The 24,626-nt window shown below is 40.6% G+C and overlaps 1 protein-coding gene across 13 annotated transcripts in view; it reads right to left on the reverse strand.

The window, feature by feature from the left end:
• The window catches only part of FOXP1 (forkhead box P1), a 590,027-nt gene that overhangs the window by 47,248 nt on the left and 518,153 nt on the right, over nucleotides 1-24,626 (reverse strand). For all 13 annotated transcript variants that reach the window (XM_082412243.1, XM_082412253.1, XM_082412254.1 and 10 more), the window contains one exon: nucleotides 8,638-8,742. In XM_082412243.1, the coding sequence (XP_082268369.1) occupies nucleotides 8,638-8,742 (105 nt within the window). The remainder of the gene's footprint in view (nucleotides 1-8,637; nucleotides 8,743-24,626) is intronic.

Genomic DNA, 24,626 nt, shown 5'->3' on the forward strand with positions numbered 1-24,626 from the left:
GAACAGAAATAGAATCAGAGGTAGAAACAAATACCTGATTTAAAAAAAAAAAATAACAAGAATCCTAAGAATTCCCCTCTATGAGGGTAGGTGGTGAGTGGAAGAGAGAAAGAAATCAAGCTAACCTCGGTGATTTTTATTCTTCTTCAAGACTATAATATAATTTTCTCATCTATTATTGGCAGTATACTACCTAAACACATATTAAATCTGAGGATTAATATGTTATTTGGGGGAAATGTATACCACCACGAAAATGAGAATAGAATTACAGAGTCAAGATACATTACGGCTCAAAAACATGTCTGGATAGAGAACGTGGCCCTGTTCGCACATCTTCAAAGACCCACCCTTGATGGGGGTGAGTTCAAGTCTATCAGGCACAATCTATCTCTTGCTGATCGCCATATGGAGAAGCGCACAAAGAACAGACACTAAGAGATTAAAAAAAAAAAAAAGAAAGAAAGAAAGAAAAAAAAAAAAACCTTCCAAAAATAACGCAAGAAAACCCAAAGCAGAAAAGAAAAAGGAGAGCGCTTCCTTTCTGTGTGTGAGAGACGAGACTATTTCAACAGCTGATTCCACCCTCAAAGAATACAGCGCACATAAAATAAATACAGGTCACCAAAATTAACAAATCATCATAACTGTCTAATACATCCTGGGCTGGCTGCGGAAAAACAAGATCATTCTGGATTTATATCTGTAAGTATGGGATTTCCTGGACAGTTAATATCCACAAACAATCAAACACAGGAGGAACACGGGGAAAAAGGCAGCATTATTTCAAATTTGAGCTGAGAGTCGTGATTTGTAAAGGGCTCAACAGGAACTGGAGTTGAAATTTGAAGCAAGGAAATTCTTCGACGAGGCTCTGATGGACATTTCTCTGTTTCTCTTGGCTCGGTCCAGGTTTTTAGGTCGCTGAGTTTCGAATGGGAGGCCAAATGAGAATCTCGCCAGCACTGAAACTTTGAAGATGACAACTAGCTTAATCCCTTAGTTTAAATAAAATAATAATAATTTTAAAAATCGAATGATACTTCACTCAAGAGTCAGAGCTTTTTATGAGACCTGTTGCCAATATTAGTATCTTGGAATGATCTCATCTCTCATCCTGGCTAAATTCCAACACACAATTTCATTAACCCAGGTACTGCAAGTGATAAAACTCATTTTTCCCTAAAGAGACAGCTAAAAAGTACCAGTTATACATTTATGAAGTACCAGCAATCAAAATTATGGATTTTCTAAAAGGTTTTTAACTACTTTTATTGAAAGGAAAATCGCTGTCTCAGACTTTTGTGACACTACTGCTAATAATAAATTTTACCATTTAGACATGGCCGTAATATGGTAGACACTGTCAATAAAAGTGTGGAGCAAAGACGATCCCCCTGTCTTTTCAGCGATGCCTTCTAATTACATGCCGGAAGTGATCACGTGAAACACCTAGGCTAGCTAATGGCTCTTAAAATGTAAGAACACACAGCACTGTCTCTGCAGTGGTACAATGCGCTGTGTACACAGACAGCGATGTGCAGAACTGTGTGAGTAGACAGTCAAAAATTTTTCTAATGCTTTCAAAGCCTACGAGGAAAAATTAAACTTCATTTGCATTTCTGACTAAAATCTGTTTGCTGCAAGAAACAATGCGTTCCGATGTTATTTGCTGCTTTTTGAGCAAAGCGATGGCACTGGGCCTGTTATCTTTGGCAAACTCGTCTCAACTTTTCTATCGAACGTTCTATAGATCACTAGAGGGCACTGTGGTATTTAGGCCACCCTGACCTCTGAGTACTTGGAAAGGTCTTGAACTCCTGAACAATGTCAGAAAGGTGAAAGGAGAGACGTTTCAAGGGGGGAAAAAAATGTTTTTTTGGTACCACCTGATCTTTCTCTGTCAAACAACTCAAAAAGGCACGGTAAGTGGGAAAGTCAAATCCAGAAACATATTAAGCTCATTGTGGAAAACTCCAAGACTTGTCACCTGGGCTCTGATGGGGGAAAATTTCCTCCCCCAGTTCCGGTGATTGAGATGGGGAGGCTAGAATCACATTTGCATATGCCCACCTTCTAGAAGACTAGTCCCCCTCCACGCGCTCTCCTGCACTCCCCAGAGGTAATTTCACTGCAGAACATCCAGGTGTGCAAACCCAGAGCCACGAATGGGTTTGGAACAATTTATGATATCCGGCCTCCTTCGACGTGTATTAGCATATACCTGGTTTCTTTAACGTACACTTTGTTTTTCCAAAACCACAAACACTGGTGCTGGAATTTCATGTGGAAGTGCTTAAGGGGCTGAAAGTTAACACCTTTGTGATCCTTGCAGCCTCGCGGTGGCTGTGAAAACAAAAGCCTCTTTGTGGAGGCTTTCTTGAAATGTTTTCTTAACATGTTCCAAGTAGTTTTAGGCCGGGAACTAAAGTAAACAAGATGTTACCATGATAAAAACACTTGTGAAAACATTACAGAGCAGCACTTAGGAGTTTCTTGCACATAAAACTCTTCACAGTTTTCAGAAGTGAAATTCAGAGAAAAAAAAAAAATTTTTTTTTTTTTAAGTGAATTAGTGACGAAATGTCCTCTGCTGTCTCCAGCCTTCGACCTTTTTGAAAGGGTCAAAGTTCCACCGCTGGGCATTTTCTTGTGACATTACCCTCCCAGTCTTCTATGACAGCACATATAAAATCTGTTTTGGCTTTAAAAAGTAATGTACATCTGACTAACGTGCAAAGGAATTTGGGTTTTGATTGTCTGGCATGGTGCTTCTCTCCATGAGCAATAACCAGAAGATAAAAACAGAAACAAACAGACAAAAAAAAAACAAAAAAAAAACCCCAATTTCTTTCAAACGGCTATCAAGCAAGGGCCCAAATTATACTTTTGTTAGATGTTCTGCAAGTGACTGTCGAAAAGAAAAACTAGGGGAAATGGACATATTTTCCCCAAACACACATGAGGAACTGGTATTTGTGAAACTATGGGGTCTGTGTCTGATTTTACATTCTAAGTTAGAAACAGGAAAATGTGGTCATGATTTAGCCTTCAGATGCACTCCCCACCTTGCCAAAGAATGGTATGGGCCCTTTTTGAAAAAGCAAAGGGGAAGAATTATAGATCCCTGTTTTTATTGGTGAGGACCGTGTCTTCAACCTGGTTAAAAAAGAAAAAAACCTGATCCAGGTGGGGAGAGGACAGGAGGACACCCTGAGCTTCACCTATTTGGATGGTACTGGGCTTCTTTTTGCTTGGCTGTTATCGGAAGATTCCGAGCAATGCAGGGCTGGCGGGCTGCATTAGAGTTAGCGTGAGTACCTGCTGGCATCAGTTTCCTCCAACAAACACCACTGTCACATGATCACTTAACGGCGCATAGATTAGAAAAAAAATAATCAGCGCTAAAACTGCAACTTGTTTGGAGAAGAAACAGGGAAATAAATGCACACAATAGACTGGGTACCTGCTGGTTGTGATAAAGCGCCCCTCTGTTGGCTGGGAGGGAAAGACAACAGGATGGTTATTTGTACAGTATTTATCTTTGAAATCAAGGGCCCTGTGGTATCCCTCACCTTGGGAACGAACACTGCAGAATGATCACAGAAGAGTGTCAAATCTCTGGTTTTGATTGACCAACAGTTTTGATACTTCTTCCCTCAGGAGGGGGAAAAAAAAAAAAAGAGGCCACATTTTGAGACCTGTGAGTCCCCCCTCCCTTCTCTTCACCTCCCTCTCTGTCAACAGTGGCATTTTATTGTCACATGGGATTTTCATCCTGAACAACTGATCTTGGCCTCTCCAAAAGTTAAAGCTTCCTAGCCTGAGCAACATTAGACTGGAAAACAGTTACCAAGCCAAGTCACTCTGCTCTTTCATACCGAACCCTGAAAACCAGGTGGAAGAACACAAACCCAGGTAAGTATAAAACCTGCAACAGGTGAATGAAGTAGCAGGGCAAGGCAGGCACGGATATTCTCCCCCAGTATGAATAAAAATGAGGGCTCTGTGAATCTACACTAAAATAACCCAGGAGAGCGATGCCCATGGAATGCAAGAATGTGGCTCAGCTAAAAACGTAATGAAACCAAAAACTGTACCCTAGGTCAGAGGTCAGCAAACTGGTCCAAGGGACACGGCCACACCCAGTCCTTACACAGGGTCCTATGGCTGCTTCTGTGCTACGATGGCAGAGCTGAGTGCTTGTCTCAGAGACTGGATGGCCTGCAAAAGCCCATCATATTTATTATCTGCTCCTTTATGGAAAAAGTTTGCCACCCTTGCCCTAAGATCACATTCGACTGTGTAGGACTTTTTACCAGAAATTTCTGGTTAAAAATTATATTAAAGAACGGTCTCTTCTGACATATCAAAGCTCTGCATAGTCACCACCTCTTCCCTAGGTACGAGGTCAGCCATGTTTGGATAGTTTCGATTATTTCTCTTTTAAAAATACACTTAAGGCAGGCTTCCCTGGTGGCACAGTGGTTAAGAATCCGCCTGCCAATGCAGGGCACATGGGTTCGATCCCTGACCCGGGAAGATCCCACATGCCACGGAGCAACTACGCCCATGCGCCACAACTACTGAGCCTGAGCTCTAGAGCCCGCGAGCCACAACTACTGAAGCCCGCGCGCCTAGAGCCCGTGCGCCACAACTACTGAAGCCCGCACGCCTAGAGCCGGTGCTCCGCAACAAGAGAAGCCACGACAATGAGAAGCCCGTGCCCCGCAACGAGAAGAGCAGCCCCCGCTCACCGCAAATAGAGAAAGCCCCCGCACAGCAACGAAGACACAATGCAGCCAAAAATAAATAAATAAGTAAATTAATTAATTTAAAAAAAATACACTTAAGTAGACAAGAAAAGAAGTACTTATATTTTTCGAGAGTGCCTGCTATGGGCCAGGCACTTGACACGAGGTACCTTTTTCATTCTCACAACCCCAAGAGGTAGTTATTACTATCGTCCCAAACCACACGTGCTGATACTGAGTGAGCTCAAAGAACGCACCCCTATCAAGTAGCTTCACTACCCATTCTGCCTTTCTTCAAAGCTTCCTTTATACCTACTGCCTTAGGCAGAAAGCACACAGTTAATAAAATGAGCTGCTTCTAACCAGGCGGTATTATAGAACAGTTAAGAGCAAGTCCTGTGAAGCCATACTGTCTGGGTTTGGATCTTGACTCCACCTCTTATTAGCTGTGTGACCTTGGGAAAACCGCTTAGCCTTGCTATGCCTTAGTTTCCTTATCCGTAGGTCGAGAGTAATACTACAATAATACCACTGTAAGGTGGCTGTGTTAAACGAGTAATATACATAAAGTACTTGGAATTGTGCCTGCTGCACAGTTCAGGGCTCTACCAGGGGAGTGTAAAACCAGGGGATTTAGAAGAATCAGGGATTTTTAGGTGAGAAAAATAACAAATCTATGAAGCAACACCTAAATCAAAGGCAGAGCAATACTACATTTTGTTGAGTAAGACTGCCTTGAGAATCTAAGCACCAGTGGTATCAGTTTGCTAAAACCATAAGAGAACACCTCTGAAGTGGGATAACGGCCCACTCTTGGGCCCAGGAAAGAGGTGCTTTCAGCGTCTACAAATCCGGCAGTTTGACAAGAAATGTTTGAAACATCACTTCCCGATAATAATGACTCCACTATGATGTCATTCAAAGAGGCCATGTGGCTTTTGTTCGAACCACAAGAAGTATGGCAGCTCTTTCAGTCCAGCTCAATGGAAAGCAAAGTTGGTTTCACTAAAGCCAATGTAATTACCCTTTAGACGGAGCACACATGTGGGAGATGTGAGTTCACAAGAAGACTAACTTACTTTCCACTACTCTAGGCAAGATCTTGAAACCCGAAGACAACTCTGAATTTCCCACAGCTGAAATCATGCTGTAGGAGAAACTCAAAATCCTGAAGTTGTCACAGACCGCCGATCAACGGATAAACTCAGGAAAGCACCAAGAGAACTCTGAGTTCTAGAGGGTTTTTTTCTTGGCTGGTTTGCAAGACTCATTTTATACTTCTGTGAACCAAGTCTCTCATCCCCAGCCCCTACGTGGCTCCTGTGGGGTGAACTTCTTCTGCTGCTCCGAAGGTGGGCATGTGACTTAAGCCTGGCTGCTCACCGTGACTGCTTCAAAACTAGAACGCATGACTCAACGTGGGCCAATGACAGTCTGCTGAGGACATTTTCCTGGAACTACTGGAAAAGAGATACACTCTGGGATTGATAAACCTGTGGCAGGTAAATGTGTCTTCTCCAGTTCCACTTGGCAAGAGCCCGAGAATGAAGGCAACAAAGAAGACAACAGAGCTAAGGGACAATGAACCGATACTCCAATAACCTTGTTCAAGCATCAGGGTCCAGGCATGCTTGAAGCCAGCGGTACCACCAGACCTCCTAGTTACAGGAGCCAGTTACCATCCCCCGCTTTTTTTGGCTTAAGCCAATTAAAGTTGGATTTCTATAGCTTGCAAACAGAAGTCTTCTGGCCAAATATATGTCAATAAATAAGTACTACGAAATAAACAAGCAACAGTTGCAAGGTCATAGTGAGCATTCCAATTCCACTGAGCAAAAATGCCATGTCATGTGCAAAACCACAATAAGTAATAGACATGAATAAAAGTGAAAACTAAATAGGTGGTTTCCTACACAAGAGCCAGACTCCTAATATCCTTAGAAGAGAAAAGGGCTTTTTTAAAGGAATCAAGTCTAGGTTCTAATTCTGATGATCTTCAGATTCTTTTCTTCAGAAATCGATGTAGTTTGAAAGTGTGCTGTCTCTTTGTGGAGGTATATTTGTGCCCCCCTATACATATACATACACACACACACACACACACACACCCCTAACGCCAGCTCGCATAATACATGGAACTAAGATTTGAGGATTAGAGTGGAAATACTTTGCCTACTAGCAAAAATTTGTGAGTGATCAATTGGAAAAATGCCCTCTTCCCTCATGACTCTAAAATTGATACATGTCACCAAAAATGTTGACAGCAATTTTATAGTTCTGGAGACTTTATAAAATAAATCATATTTACAGATGTTTTCTAGCCATTCTATAGAGGAGTGAAATTAGCACCGAGATATTTATCAAAGGTAGCACTGGTGCAGAAGGTGAAATCAGAATTGAAACGTGGTTTCTGCCAAGATCTTTTTGTCTCATTATCTAAAAACAATTAGGCAAGTGAGCAGGAGGCAACAAAACAAAGATTCTACAATGAGGGGTTTATAAGAGAACAAAGCCCAATAGCACTAACTAGAATCATCATAATTGTAAAGGACTGTTGCTTAATTTAAGATAAAGTATCACTGCTCTTGAGTATTAATATTTAGAAACAATTTTAAATATCTCTTTTTAAAAACTTCTACGTACTTCCGTTTTTAAGGACCACATAACGCTCTTGAAGTAAAATATTACAGCGGGGAAGCTCTGCAATGGATTCACAGACTCCCATTCATTCATCAAAAAAATGATATTCACCAAAAGCGCTTGCAGGTAGCACGAGATATATCTCTAAAGGTGGCTTTATTAAAATATTTGTACCCAGGTCCGTAAAGAAAGATACAGAGATTGTTCTAATAATAGAAAGACCGCACAAAACCAGAGACCTGCATGTTAAATCAGCCCGCCTCTATTTCCTGGGGCTTGAATGAGACAGAAAAGCCAGAGGCAAAGACTCCCCACTGCCCCCAGTCCCGACACCCACTTTGCAAACCGTCATGCACCTACATATACAGGAGTTTTACAAGTGCACGTTTGCTTGTTGCATGATAGATAAATATGTTAAATATAATGTAGTATTATATTCACTCCATACATCAATGATTCACTGATACTATGAATATATTTATGTGATGTCAATAATGCAGGGTGGTTTCATCTCGATATTTTTTAAAGGACAAGGCACCACAGATGAGGGAAATGTTAACACGTCGTGCAGAAGCGTTTCACTTCGGCTAGGAGAGGATGAACGTACAGGGATGCTTTATCAGTGGTACAGATTCAAATGGGATAACCCAAGTTTTAGTCATACTTTAACTGTAGGAATTAAACTTACTCTCGCCTCCCTATAAGGACAAGAATCTGAACACAAGTCAACACCAATGCAGAAAGATAAGAATCAGATTGGTAGCTTTTCCTGGGCATCCGTTTCTTACATTTATAAAGTCATTTGTGAAGAACCGAAGAAGAGGCCCAATCACCAAGCTATTACTGGCCATTAGTTGACACCAATTTTATAAAGCTAGAGCTAGGGCGTATGTCATTGATTTAATATGTAGGGATGTGAATAAAAGTGAAAACTGAATTACTGCAAGTTTAATATTGGGAGAATTTTTACTTAATCACTGTCATTCTGAGAAAATAAGTAAACGCAGGATCTTACTAAGAGGATCAAAAATGCCCTTGGATGCCAATCCTTCCCCCTTTACAAGGCAACCCTCCATAGACTTTGTAACTATTCCTGTGACAGCGCTAGACGTGGTGATTTAGAGTCTACCCTCAAAATGGTGGTGTGAAACTCTCCAACAAAAAGGCACTTCATGAGGAAAAGTACGAAGAGTGGGAGGTGATGGCTACGTAAAAGAAGAAAGCAATATCAAATCATTCTTACTTTAGAAATGATTGGAAATCTTCACACACTGCTTCACAGCCAGGCCACTTGCATACGCCATGTCCATACAGAGGATGGCTATGGGGATGTTCCTCATGGGACAAACTGAAAGAAAACACACAGAGGACAAGAGAATAAATTGGCTGCGCAGAACCATCCCACCAGACATACAAGGTAAGAGGAGGCAGCCCACGTGGCCAAAGGTGAACCAGTCTGTGCTTTCCTCTTCCTGCGGAGTTTACGAATTACTTTTGCACGGCGCTCTACTTACGGCAAGCGTTAAATTTCAAAATGTGAACAGTCCAATATTATAAATGTACCACCACGTATGAAAAGTGCTTGACAGGCTTTTGTTAGAGGCAAACCCCTCTACTCAGACTGCAAAGGATTCGTTGAAAGGCTAGAACTTATCACTTAATCTACCTAATGAAAATGATACAATCTGTACTTGATTTTGAGATTCTCTCACTGTTTTCTACCCAGAATATTACATATTTTTCTCCTCCATTCTGCCACAAGCAGTATTCCCAAAATTGTATAATCTGTTCACCGGTTAAGTTTATCAAGCAAAGAAGAGTGCAATTAAATAATTTAGAATAAAATAATTGAGAAAGACAAATGTATCCAAGTAGATGATTAACTTAAAAAAAAAAAAAAAAGCTAATAGTGGCAGGAAGATTCTATCCCTAAAATTACTAACACCAAGAGTGAAAGAAAACTTGGCAGGAACATGAAGGGGTTAATCCTCCCGTGGGGTTCCAATCAACAGGTAATGACTGGGCCACGCGGATCCAGGTCATGGGATGCTTTGATCCATGCCACGTGGCGCTTAGAAAAGTGTATCTGTTGTACTTGCTGATGAACCATATTCTCAAATATTTCCTCTATTAGATTTCTGCATCCAGACTTCTTTCCGACAAATTATTTTTACAGTCGTTTCCATAACCTTAGACTCTGTCAAATAGAAACATAAAACTGACATTAAGAGTTCCGTTTCGTACTAAAGCACACTGTCTTCAAGGAAAGGGCTATTTTGCAACTTACTCCACTGCCGCTGCCTGACTTTGAACTTCAAGCACACTGAATTATGATTTCACACACACACACACACACACACACACACACACACACACACACACACACACGAGGCCTGTAGTTTATATAACCCCCAGGATGTGTAGTCATATATTTTATCGATTCACATTCGTAGGGCAGACGCACACAAATGCCACTTGTCCCTGACTTATAACATAATTAATCCACAGTGAATGTGTTATGAACATTTAAACTGAGGGTCATGAATACCAAACACACAAATACACTGAACAACACTTTATCAAAGATCCATAGGTCTCCCTGTGGCTTTTCAATGATTTGCTTGGAAATCTAATAAAATTTGAAAATAATAAGCTAGTTTCCCTGACAATAGAAAACAAAGCTGGGAAACAACAACAAACAAAAAATGCAGAAAACTAACTTAGGAAAGCACTGAAAGGTGCCCCCATGAGAGAAAAGAATAACACAAGTGAACTAAGGTAGTTACAGTGAGATTTCTAAAGCCCAGTGATACAATGATATTCTCTGAGCAGTTACGAGGGTAAAATTCCATTGGACCGCAGGAAAGAATGACTACCTATCTTTGTTCTTCATCTGCCGATTTTTTAAAGAATAAAAGAGGTATAATATGAAAATAGAATTTTAAAAAATTACTGGCAACATTTAACATCCAAGAATCCTTTAAAGTACCAAGATTCTCAGAATATCTGAGAGGGAAGGATATCATTTAAAAAGAAAACTGTTCCTACCAATATCTTACAAGGAAAAAGAAAAAATATCCAACCATAATAACTCTTCTCTTTACCAGTTTTACTAACATTATTTAAAGTATTTTCACAATCCTAAATGCGTTAGTATATATTCGTTATAAAATCCTTGAAAAATCTTGAAAAGAAATTAACTACCCTCAAGTATACACACACACACACACACACACACACACATATTTTTGACAAGTTAGGCATGAAGATTTGTATCCTTTTAAAATTCAGATAATTTTGAAAATACTCTCTCATGTTATCAACTATTTTGTTATCCTCAAAAGCTTCATTTACTGATGTGTAACAGTCTGTCATATACCATCTTAGCTCGAGCTATCTGCCAAAATTGATATAACCATTCCTCTATTTTGGACACTGGGATTCCCTTCATGTTTCTAATATTTATGAATCATGTTAGAAATTAAATTTTACCAGGCAAAACATCCCAGTATATAACTGATTTTTACTAGAAGATATATTCAGAGAAATGGAATCACTCAGTTAAATGAGTACTAAGTTTTAAGACTGACCATTAATACCCCATTAAGTTGCTCTTGAGAAATGCTACATGCCCAGTACACTCTCAGCCATTATACCTATTTTGTGTGATTCTTTAGGTTGGAAAATAGGAGCCTCAACTAGTTAGGATATAAAATTAGCATCATCAGTTAAAAACTGCCAATGGTTATTCTACTGTGCTTTGCGGGTTAAGCCAAGAGGGTTCTGAAAGTAATAGTATGAAAGAATGTACCAGGCCTTCACTAGAGGAATTTACAACTAGAAATAAAACTACATAATTCAGCACGTGTGCCACCTCCGCCCTAACCCCCGCCCCCCGTTTCTTGGCTGACTTATTTGTAAAGGCTCCTTGAACTGAATAAAAACTACTCTCCTCTAAGAATTTATTTTTGGTTCAACTTAATATCCTTATTTCAAAGAAAAGGACAAATGACAGCTCACTAAAGCCTCAGAAGGATCACCAGTCACACCTTGAAGGCTAGAGAAATGCCAACTCCTGGCACACGTACGTATTTACGTACTCAGCGGACCTCTTGAAAACGTGCCTCTGCATTAAAAGTGTATTTTTATCATGAAAGCATTATACGTTCTTATTTTTAAAAGTTCACCTCCTACTGTCTTGGCTCCTCAACTTTGCCCCACTCTCGTCCCACACCTAACGCAACCCTACCCTGGCCAACACTGCGGGCACCCTGGCACATCACCACGCTGCACTCTCCTTCTCGTGGGCTCTAGTTTACAAACTTGGAAACACGGGCTACATACTGCTTTTCATATTTGGATACTTTAAAATATACAATTGTCTGAAATAAAGTGCTTGGCTTTGAAAAGAAAAAGAACAAGCTGGCAGTGATGTCCTGGTGGAGTATCTCTGCAAAGATACATAAGATACTCTTAACACTTGTTGCCTCTGGGGCGGGGTACCGGGCATTGTGGTGGGGTGGGGAGCAGAGAAACGGGATTTTCACTGTATCTTTTTTTTGTATCTTTCGAAGTTTTAATTTTGTGCATTGTAGGTATTTTTTGCTGTGCAATTCTTAAATATACGTGTACACACACACACACACACACAAACCGATACAGAGACACACACACACACACGAGAAAATCAAATGCTATGCAGGACTCGATTTCCAGACTGCCACTCGCCCTGATGCTGGCGTAGCAAATGCTGTATACTTGCTGCCTGTGTGGCTGCGTCTCACTTCTGGCCTTTCAGTCATTCTGGATGAAGCATCATCAGACCCCACCAGCTGTACCCCTGAATGGGAACTTTTCTGTTTCATCAGAAAAGTGGAACAAGCCTTTATACCCTTACTGCCTTTCGGGACTTGCCAAAAGGGACAGGATGGGAAACTTTTAAAAAATGAGTACAGGAATTGTTAAACTTGAATGAATTTAGAATTTCATTTCCAGGATGAAACTTGATGGAAAAATGACCATCTCAACATCTGACGGTCAGATAAAGCCTGTGAGCCCAATCATTTAAATAAACTGATTATGGGTAGCTCACCCATGTGAGAAGTATAACTTCTGAAAAGCTGCCAAGATCAGTGCTGAATAAATGCTGAATGAAGTGTTGAATAAATGGATGAATAAATAGATGTACTTGATTTTAAAGCGATTTAAACATGCTTGCCCCAAAATTAAACTTCAAAAATTTAGGGTCAATTGTTTAATAAACTATTTTTTTACTATGAACTCCCAGGTTGAAAATTTTTAGGGGCAGGAATCACAACTAGTTCATTTCTACCCACTCAGTACCTAACACAGAACATGGGCTCAATAAATGTGAGACAGATTCATACAGACAATAATATTATTCTATTTAATGTCTGTGTGGATATATACTAAATTAATGTTTGCCTTTAAAAAAATGTCTTGAAGGTAAAGACCAGAATGATGCCAATCCACTTGAGAGGAGAGCATTCTGACACCTTCTATTATTTACTTTTAGTCCAAATATTTAAAACACAAATAGTACGCAAGCAAGAAAAGCCACATGATTTAAATTTCTCCTGATGACCCTTGGTATGTAAAAAATAGATATAATTATTAACACGATAACAGTGACGGCATTTCAGGTTAGAAAGAACCAACTTGCCATGAAAAGCATAACTACACAAAAATAGGTAATAATTCCCGACACTACCTAATACTAAATACACTCTGTATTATTCAGTATGATGTAATGGTGTCACTGACATTTATTTAAGACTTGTTTTGGTATTTATTCTTCCTATATCAAAGTATACCAGCCAGAGCCTTAATTTCAACACTGACTTTGGCCTTTGAGAAGATTTTACATAATGGTTATGGTTTTTCAGTGGTGACTATTCACTATGACCTTCCCAAGTTCATTACTTAGCCAAAACTTGAACTAGAATCACTGATGAAGCTAAGAACAGCTTCTTACTGCAGCCTGTAGACTTCAGCGGTCCTTACACTCTTAGTTCTGTCAGCTAATTCTCCCTGCGGTAGTAACCAAGAGAATCATCTCTGAAGGAGAGGAAAAGCACAGGCACCTCAGAGAAAAGGGAACCCTTCTACACCGTTGGGAATGTAAACTGGTGCAGCCACTATGGAGAACAGTATGGAGTTTCCTTAAAAAACTAAAAACAGGGCTTCCCTGGTGGCGCAGTGGTTGAGAATCTGCCTGCCAATGCAGGGGACACGGGTTCGAGCCCTGGTCTGGGACGATCCCACATGCCGCGGAGCAACTATGCCCGTGAGCCACAATTACTGAGCCTGTGCGTCTGGAGCCTGTGCTCCGCAACAAGAGAGGCCGCGACAATGAGAGGCCCGCGCACCGCGATGAAGAGTGGCCCCCGCTTGCCGCAACTAGAGAAAGCCCTCGCACAGAAACGAAGACCCAACACAGCCATAAATAAATAAATAAATTAATTAATTAATTAATTAATAAAAAAAAAGAAAAGTAGGTAAACATATATATTTAAAAAAAAAAAAACAAAAACAAAAACTAAAAATAGAGTTGCATATGGTCCAGCAACCCCACTCCTGGGCATATAGCTGAGGGAAACTCTAGTTCAAAAAAATACATGCACCCCAATAGCCAAGACATCGAAGAAACCTAAATGTCCATCGACAGATGAAAAGGATAAACTTCTTTCTTGTGTGGTATACGTACACAAAAACGAATGAAATATTGTCATCTGCGGCAACATGGATAGACCTAGAGATGATCATACTAAGTGAACTAAGTCCGACAGAGAAAGACAAATATCATACGATATCACTTATATGTGGAATCTAAAAAAAAATGATACAAATGAACTTATTTACAAAACAGAAACAGACTCACAGACATAGAAAACAAACTTATGGTTACCAAAGGGAAAAGGGAGGGGAGAGGACAAATTAGGAGTTTGGGATTGACATACACACTACTATATATAAAATAAATAATCAACAAGGATCTACTGTACAGCACAGGGAACTATATTCAATATCTTGTAATAAACTACAATGGAAAAGAATCTGAAGAAAAAAGAAAAGCACAGACATCTCGCTGTACCTCAATGCCAAGTTTCTTTTCCCCTAAAGGCACGCCTCCAGCTTTTCGTGTGCCCTGACCTACGTTCTCACATCTGTCTTCTAAGTCTCGTCCTATTTGTTTTTTCCCTTTTCCAAATTTGCCCTCTGTTTGTTTTCTCAATTTCTGATTCATCTGTAACAAAAGGCTACGTCTGTGCCCATTAGGGTTTATAACTTCTCCCCTTGCCCCCCCCCCAATCAACCCCAAATTATAAAATTGTATTCCATTTCACTAGCATCTTGTTTGATATATTAAGTTATGGAAGACTGCTGGGCATTCTCTAATGGCTCAAACTGATGGAATACATTTTTCTCAGCTTCAATGAGGTATCATTCATATCCCATACAACTCATTCATTTGAAGTACATAATTCAGGGAATTCCCTGGCGGTTCAGTGGTTAGCGCGGTCCTCGGCACTTTCACTGTGAGGGCCTGGGTTCAATTCCTGCTCGGGGAACTAAGATACCGCAAGCCACAGGGTGCGGCCATAAATAAATAAATAAAGTACATAACTCAATGGTGTATATAAAGTATATAATGCAATATTCACAGGGTTGTAAAACCACCACCACAATGTAATTTTAGAACATTTTACATCACACCAAAAAGAAACCCTGTACCCATTAGCAGTCACTCCCCTAGTCCCTGCCAACCACTAATCGACCTTCTGTTCCCATAAGTTTGTCTATTCTGAACATTTCATATAAGTGGAATCGCATAACATGTGGTCTTATGTGTCTGGCTTCTTTCACTTAACATAACGTTTTGGAGGTTCATCCACACTGTAGCATGTGTCAGTGCTTCATTTCCTTTTTTATGGCTGAATACTATTCCACTTTATGTATCTAACACATCTTGTTTATCCATTCATCTGCTGATCAACAGTTGGGAGGTTTCTACATTTTGGCTATTGTGAATAGTGGTGATACGAAAATGCAGGTACATGTACCTGTTTGAGTTTATGTTTTCAATAATTCGGGGTATATAACTAGGAGTAGAATTGCTGGGTCATGTGGTCATTCCATGGTTAACATATTAGCAGACTATTTCCAAAGCATCTGCACTACTATTTTTTCAAAATATCTTTTGAAATCACATTGTTAAAAAATAACTTTCAAAGTTTGATTGAGAGCGGCAGCATTGTTTGAGGGTTCCGATTTCTCCACATCCTTGCCAACGCTAGCTGTCTGTCTTTATCTTAGCCATCCCAGAGGATATAAATTGGTACCTTTTTGTACTTTTGATTTGTGTTTGTTTAAAGATTAATGATGCTGAGCATCTTCTCCTGTGCTTATTGATCATTTGTGTGCCTTCTTTAGAGAAGTGTCTATTCACATCCTTTGCCCATTAAAAAACACTGGGTTCTTTTTATTGTGGACTGCAAAAGTTTTTTTCATGTATATATTTTCTGCACACAAGTCCATTATGAGACATATGATTTGCAAACACTGATTCCCATTTTGTGGACTGTCTTTTGAGTTTCTCGATGGTATGCTTTGAAGCACAAAAGTTTTAAATTTTGATTAAGTCCAAACTTTTTTTTTCCCCTTTGCTTCCCTGAGCTTTTAGTGTCACATCTAAGAAACCACTGACTGATCCAAACTAATAAAGACTTCTTCCTATGTTCTCTTGCAAGAGCTTACGCACTCACATTTAATCAATTTTGAGTTAATTTTTGTATTTTGTGTGAGGTAGGTGTCCAAATTCATTCTTTTGCATGTCGTCCCAGCACCATTTGATGAAAAGATTGTTCTACTCCAAATGAATTGTGTTGTGTTGGCACCTCTGCCAAAAGCCAAATGAACATAAATTTAAAGATTGGAGGGTTTTTTTTTCTTTTCTGTTTTTTTTTTTTTGCTTCACTTTGGCTGGATTTCTTTTTCCCAAATGTACTACTCCCATTCTCAAAAGAATTTATACTCAAAATATAAAATAACTCTTGAAATCACATTGTTATAAAGTAAGTTTTGAAGTTTGATTGGGGGGGGGCAGAGATAAATTTTTAATAAAAATAAAACTTGAGCAACTAAACATTTTAAGGAATGAGTGCCTAGCGACAATTTTTGTTTTCCAGATACTGTTGATCATTTGTGTGCTGAAAAGTCTTTTCAGAATGTACTTTGTGCATCTCTGCCTAACAAATAAATGGAGTGTAACTTAACCTTTTATTGAAGGTCAGTAATATTTCTCTGTGGGGAGGGGTGGGTGCCAGGTGAATGAAAACCTCATTCCGCATTATAGATGCCCTAAAAACCAGGAACCCTGCAAGTCATTTAACTGCCCTGCCCTCCAATTCCTCATTTGAAAACCGAAGGGGATCACACATGATGACCTGTGCTGCTTCTCCCAGTTGGGAACGCCTCCACCACACTTCTACCAGTTACGAAGATGAAAGAGGGTGTGGCACAAATGACATACCTTGTTATTGACAAGATGAATAAGGACTAGGTGCTTAGTGAGGATGGGTTAAAGGAATGAATGAGATCCACGCCCTTACCTCTGCTGGGGAGCAGGAAGCTCTCTTCTTCGAAACCCTTCCCCACCCCCTGCAGATACATACACCAAAAAGCACAACTAATCCCCTTTGCCCACTGGCCACCTGCCTCTTTCTCACCATGTTGTCTTTTCATCCATCCAGCCAATGTTAGTGCAATGCTCACCCTGAGGCAGGCAGCCAGGATACTAATGATGAACACCAGTTCTCTGACAAACCATATCTGTGCCTGTCTCTGGCTCAAGTCTCTCCTTGTCTGTCTGTCTGCTTTCCAATTCTTTGGTCTCATGTCCATGCGCACACGCTTCTTTGTGCCCACCCCGTAACACTGTCAGCCATGGAATCTTCCCCGCTCAGATCCATCACAGCCTATGATTTTGGTGACAAGGAGATGCTCATTCCTAGCCAAAACATGAAAGTACTCCAGATACCTCAGGTTTCCAGAAAGGTGTTCTCTTCATACACAGTTTCAGGGCTATCTATTAATAAAAAGTACTTTCCACTAAACTGTGATCAGAACAAGAGCACACGTCAGCGGAAGCCACTGCTGTTTTAAAGCTTTTTCTTTCTTTTGCTTTAATTCTTTAACGACAACTTACACAAAAGCGATCCCACTTTCCTTCTTTCTCTTTTCTCTTTACTTTTTAGTTCTTATCGCATTTCCCTGCCTTCTACTTTGCTACCGTAACCTACTCTCAGTAAGATTTTAAGTAACATACCAAATTTCTTAGGTTTGAATATGGGAGCCTGAATTTGATTTCGAGTGATGAAGTGATAACTGAAAATAAAATATCATCAGACTTCAGATGCTTTTACACTAAATTTTCAAGAACGAATTGATATCAAGTATTTGTGATATGTACAGTAAGTGTACCTGAATGAAACCAAACTAGTTGAGCTGGCTTTGGAACTTGATCACAGATGACCATATAAAAAAGAACAACGTAGATTCACAATAGCAGAAGAGATGATTACTTATATATCGAGAACAATTTTCCATCTTAGAGTTTATTATTTGAATATTTTTCATACTAGAGTATAACTCCTCAAAACCAGCCAGGAGTCAAATCCCAGTCTCTTGCAGTAAATAAAAGGACAGGCCAAGTTTCTTCATGTGTTATACGGTAGCACCTGGGGGAAAAGGTCCTATACCTGCCTTGGAAAGTGCAAATGATTCGTGGGAACAGGGGAAAGGGTGACTCAAGCACTGTATCTCTTTTCCTGGTGCCTTTGTGAAAATGACCTTTCTCCTTTAACTTCCACTGAAAACACTTCAAGAAGCAAATGGGCTGCTTCTTTCATACTGAAGAGTTGGGACATGACTTTGGCGTTGCATTTCCAGTACGCTGCCTTAATCTGTGCTCATTTCAGAAACACTCCCTCCTTAGGTGTTTATTAATCAGGTTTCCAAAAGCAAGTTGGCAATCAGTTCTATAATCTCACCGCAAAGAGACGGGTGGGTGTTTTACTATAGCCCATTAAAGGGTCTACTCTAGAGCAAGGGAAGATGGGGTCCTCTGCAAACTGGGAGGCGCACACACATGCTTTTCTCTTTCCCGCTCCCACGCGGTGAGTCCTTGACTCTCCTTCCCCAGAACATTCATCACCTCAACTTTCTGCTGCTTTTCAAGTCATGTTTAATTAGAGGATTTCACATTCCCTTGTGATATGATATTCATGAGGAAAACTTGCAACTGGAGTGACCGTGAATTAGTCTATTAAGTGCCAGATTTGTGCTTTTAAACAATGATGGAGATTATTGTTATTATCTGCTCTCAATATTGTGCCTCGAGATGTGAGGGCTACCTTAAGTAACTTCACATCTGAAATACAAGCTATTAACTATTTATGTCCTTTTTTTTTTTTTTCCTGGAAATAACAAATTATCCTGAAAGAAATACAGCGTCATCTTTCTAAAATGGACCCCATTAGGGCATGGGCAACTCATGTGGTGAGCTGGGTGACTCTGAGTGACATACAAATACCCTCGCTTTCGTAGTTATGGATTCTCGCTCATGTAGACTGGAAAACAATTTTGACTAATACATCAGATTTGTGACTTCTCAGGGGTAGCTTTTTATAAACCCTGTTTAAGTTAATCAGTTTCAAGAAAAAGTAAAAACTTGTAATATGTATATGCAGGTATGACAAACGGCGAAGATGTCAAGAGAATGACTCAAAGATTGTTGCGTGGGATAAAAGGATTAAAACTGGATCTATAGGTAAGGATGCTCACTCTGCCTTTTTCCATCGCGAATCAAAGACGAATGCTTCTCAAATCCTCTTATAGCTGTAAATCACCTGGAGATCTTTTTAACATGCAGATTCCAATGCAGCAGTTCTAGGGTGGGGCCCAAGACTGTGCATGTGTAGCACACGCCTGGAAAACGCTGATGCTGTTGGACCCTGGAGCACTAGGGAGCTTGAGAGTTCCGTGTTGTGGATCTGACCTAAAAGTGAGCGTACTTACAGAAACGCACGTGGGCTGTCTTCTCTATTAACTGTGGGGTGAAAAGCAAACTGGGGATGGATAAATATGGAAAGCGGAGACACTGGGCAACCTCACCAAGCAACAGGTACAAACTCATAAAAACTCTCACTGGCCCAAAGTTATTTAAGAATTATATGCAAGTCTTTTTTTTTTTTTTTAATATAATGAAACAGGTAAGACTAAAGGAAGTTAGCACCAGGAAGAGGCCATCATTTCCTGTTTCTATTTAGCAAACAGTTTTACGTTAGCACGGATCTACTGAGTGACTTGGCCAGTGAATAGTGTTTGCCAGGTACTCCGCCGATCAGGAGTACCCCGGAGTAAACTGTTGAATCTGGGTCTGACAACAACTGAAAGCTTCACAGGTCCCAGACTCTAGGGCTGCCTTGGGTATCCTCTAAGCCTTCATGGCATCCCTGAACCTGGGAGGAGAGGATGTATGTGTGAAGAAGTAGGATCTTGAATTAACTTTTTTAGGAAGGGGAGTGATGCTCTTGGGCTTTTCTAGGAAACCAGGGTGTATCATGAAAGCAGGGTTTCAATCCACTTGGCATAGTACCATATGCAGTCAAGGCCCCTCCTCAGTAAAGAGAGGAAAATCCTACCAAAATATCCCAATAGGTGATATACACGGACTCAACGGTGGCCCACACAATGTCAGGAAGAACAAGAATGCGTATCTCTACAAACCGGCAGATTTACTTTAATTTGTATTAGCCAAAAATACATCTAGCATCTCCAACTTCTGGTTTCACAGATATCATGTCTAAGGATGAGGCTTATTTTACTTAAATTAAAAATGAGTCGATTTAAAGAAAATAATACAAATAACAATAGTCATCTAAGCAGATACGGCAAACCTCACGACAGAGGGGCACACATTCAAATGACTAAACTTTCAGAAAACAAAAGTGCGTGAAGGAGTCCTCAAGGAGAGGCAGTCTGTAACTGGGTTTACTTCCTGAGTCGACAGTGACCCACTGGTAAGTCCCTTTAATTTGAATTTTCAATAGGGAAGGAAGGGCCTCAGAATTATCCTTGACTGATGGGACACAGACCCACAAAAGGCACAAGAGCACAGCGCAGTGTGTCGGATGCTTCGAGGGCTAGACCCTATCCTTTAGGACCAGGGAGCATCCGATGTGTAGACTATGGATGTTAAGTCAGCTGCTTTACCAATGGTAAGAACTTAAGGTTGGGGGCCATGATGACAGGTCATGAGTCTGGCAGTTACTCTCTTCACCATCCCCTCCAATCTGGCTCTACCTCCCTTTTCAGATACACTGGGCAAAACACGCAATCTTGATTCTCTGAAGCCTGTGGCACAGCAAGACAACGGAGCAGAGAAGGAGCGGGGGAGTACCTGCGGGCCGGTCGCTGTGTTCTGATCCATCACCAGCACAGAGCGGGTGATGACAAAGGCCGAATGCCTGTGTTTGCACGGTGACGAGTGAAGGGACACATAAAGGAAAAGGGCAAGAAGAGGCAGAGGTCCAGCTTTTGTTTCTGACACCCATAAGGGCGATCGCTATGCTGAGGTTGTAAGTGAGAGTTTCCCACTGGCAGCATTAACGGTGGGATCTCGTTAAGAAAACAGAATGCTTTCCAAAGAGGGGCTGTGAGCAACTGTGTCAATACAGACATAGGGACCACTAATCCAAAAGATATTAACACCATTAGGCAGGCATGCGCATTATGTCCACGCAAGTGTTTGCACTGGAGAGTCACGAGGTCTGTGTGGAACCTTGTCCATATGTTAGAGGGAACAACAAGACCCGGAAAACCAAAGAGCATAAATGAAAGTTCCAACACTAATTCTTCTCATTTAATCCCTGCCCCTGACACTCTGTGGAAGTCAGCACAAGCATACTCCAGAAGCAGAAGAATCACGTAACAGAAGTGTGAGGGCCAGATGAGGAAGCAGGAGGTGAAGGGACAAGGGACTTAGAGAAATAAAATGGCTCAAAACCATTAGGCACTTGCATTTATGTTTCCTAAGAACTATTTCCTACTTTATGTCATTCCTTTTATGTCTCAGCAGTACAAGATGCTTCATGAATGGTCACTGGATTAAACTCTTCTCTGCCTTTGATTCAGCATTTTTGTTTGTCTGTTTGTTTTGGTTACTGGGGGGCTTCTTCTGGCCATGCCACGCAGCACGTGGGATCTTAGGTCCCCGACCAGGGATCGAACCCACACCACCTGCAGTGGAAGCGTGGAGTCTTAACCACTGGACCACCAGGGAAGTCCCTCTGCATGTTTTATGAAACACCTACTTTGTGCTTAAGCATCGTGTTGGGTTCCTAGATCAGAGTCTATAAACTGGGATTCGTAAGAAGATCCATGGGAGGGTGCTAAGATAATATTACCATTTCTGTATGCATGTGTGAAGATAATATTAGAACTTTTGTATGAATAGATACTTGTGTACCTATGTGTATACATTTCTCACCTTCTTACTCTTTAATTTTTATACTGCAGGTACTATATTAAGCATGTATATAATTGATTAAAAGTATCTTTAGTAGGGGTGCATACTCAAAAATTTTAATATTCATGGGGTGACTAATCAAACACATTTGGAGGTCATTGGTATAGACTGTGACTTAAGTTCTCATCCTCTCCAGAAGAGTTCTGCCCAATTCCCCAGGTGAGGGGAAAGAGAGAGAATTGAACAGACGGCTGGAACATAAAATTCTGTAATATTTGATCTGGGCCTTTGAGTATCAATAGAAGCTCAATGCTAAAAGGAATAGGATGAGAGAAGGCAGGTGACTAAAGCACAAAAAGCAATTTCAGACATAAAAAAAAAATTTAGAAAGACAGACCCAGAGTACTTACAAATGATTTAAAGGCCAACATCAGGAATTTTTAAAAGGAATTTTGTTCCATGAAATAGTTCACATTGGGTCACAGTCTCAAGAATTGTTCTCTTTGAAATGTTGAGTCTTGGCACTGGACCCAGACTGTCCTAAAGACTAGTGAATAATAGTTATCAAGATCCCTCCTCTGTCACTTTGAATCGTAGAAGGGGAAGAATGCCACGGCGTCAGGACAGCCGTTGGGAGGTCCTACAGCAGTGGTTCTCAGAGTTCGGTCGCTGGGAACTTGTCAGGGATGCAAATTCTTAGGCCTCACCCCAACTTACCGAATCAGAAACAGTAAGACTAGGGTCCAGCAATCTGTAGTTTAGCCAGTCCTCCAGATGATTCTGATGCAAGCTAAAGACTGAGCATCAATGTAACCAGAAATCCAAATTTTCCCTCCTGTTTTGGAGCACATAAGTATCAATATCAACAAAGACTAACCAGGTACTTCTACAGCATCCGTGGCCAACGGGTAGCAACTACTATTAACGAGTTCCTGAGCCTTAATATCTCATAAATTCACTATATTCTGAACATGCGGTCTCTGCAATGAAACGCAGCACCAACCACATGCCAGGCTGGCTGTGCTAGATGACTGGGACATGGCAATCGACAAGGGACATGGAACTTTTCCTTCCTGGAGTCCACTGCATCCAAAAATCTCACCTGATGCAAACGTGGGGGGGTGGAAATATAGACGCGACGATATTCCACCAGTGCTCACGTTTAACGAACTATACACTCCATCACATTTTGCCTATCTTCATATTACTGCATTATTTACACTGTGTTGGCGTCTGCCTCTGTGTTTGTCTCTCTAGACTGTGAGCTCCTTAAGGGAAAGACCTACGTTCGAGTCATCTTTTAATTCCCAGAACCTATAGAGTTATTAGTATGTAAATGCTCAATAAAGGTGGCTTGAACGAATAAATGACTTTAACAATAAACAAGAGTCATTAATATTTAATTAATTAAATCATCAATAATCATTTAGTATTCACAGAGCACTGCCTATGTGCCAGAGACTAAAACGTGTACGAACTCATTTCATCTATGAGGCCAGGCTTGGTAACATACCCATTTCACAGAGGGCGCACTGAGGCACATCAAGATTAAGTATGTGGAGTGGGCCGCCTGCCCTGGAATGCAGGCCGTCCGGTTTGAGTCCACACTCCTAACCACCAAACAACAAAGCTGCCCCCGCACTAATCGAGGTAAGAGCCATGATCTAGCAAAACATGCCTCAAGGTCTTTTGCTTCTGCTGTGCCCTCTGCCTGGAGAGCTCTTCCCTGACTTCATGTCTGTTCAAGGGTCACTTCCTCAGAGAGGCTTTGCCAAACCCATTTATCCAAACAGTGACCTTAGCCCCACTCTTCCTGCTTCACTTTTTTTTTTTTCTTCAGATCTTAATTCTATCTGTCTTTTTATTACGTGATTATTTGTTTGTTCTATTTCTCTTCCACTGCAACATCAGCTCCATGAGGTCAGACTTTGTCAAGCTCACGGTTCTATCCCTCAAAGCCTAGGACACCTGGGACGGGGTTAGTGAAGTTTTGCAGAATAAGCCGATCTGCCTCAGTACTGTCTGGTGACTTCTGTCCTGCAAAGGCAGGATTTTTTTGTTGAACTCTGGACAACTTCCTCATTTATCCTTGTTAAGTTTCTTTTACTTCTGCCTGTACAATCCTCTAATTTATTCAAACACTACTGGATTATTCCAGCTCTTGGTGTCATTTTTTTTTTCTAATTAAAGTAAGCTGCCATTTATTTCTCACACTGATCTTTAACACGGAGACATCTTGTTCTTGTCGTAAATATGACTCATACGGAAAAATGTAAGTTGAATATAGGGGCTCATGTGTACCAGAATGTTTCCATCAATATTGCAGATATAAAAAGGAGACACGAAGCCAGAGATGCCTGTCCAATTTGAAGGTCTATAAGTAATTATTTCAGTGGAGTTTTTTAGCCTTTTGGATGTATAACCTGAAATTCCACCAGATGACTAAAATAGCCCCTCCTGAAAGCAAATACCACATCATTTACACAAACACTTTAGGTTTCTCTTTCCTTTTGCCATAATACACCTTCAAACTCAACATTCACAGCCAAGATGTAAAATACACACCCAGAACAGATCCTTCAAAGACAGACCTCAGCATATTTTTTTTAAAAAAGGAAAAAAAGAAAGAAAAGAAAGAAAAAGAGAAAGAGAAAGGAAAGGAAAGGAAAGGAAATGAAAGG

Source organism: Balaenoptera physalus (genome assembly GCF_965194825.1).
Source record: "Balaenoptera physalus genome assembly, chromosome: 11".
Lineage (NCBI taxonomy): Eukaryota > Metazoa > Chordata > Mammalia > Artiodactyla > Balaenopteridae > Balaenoptera > Balaenoptera physalus.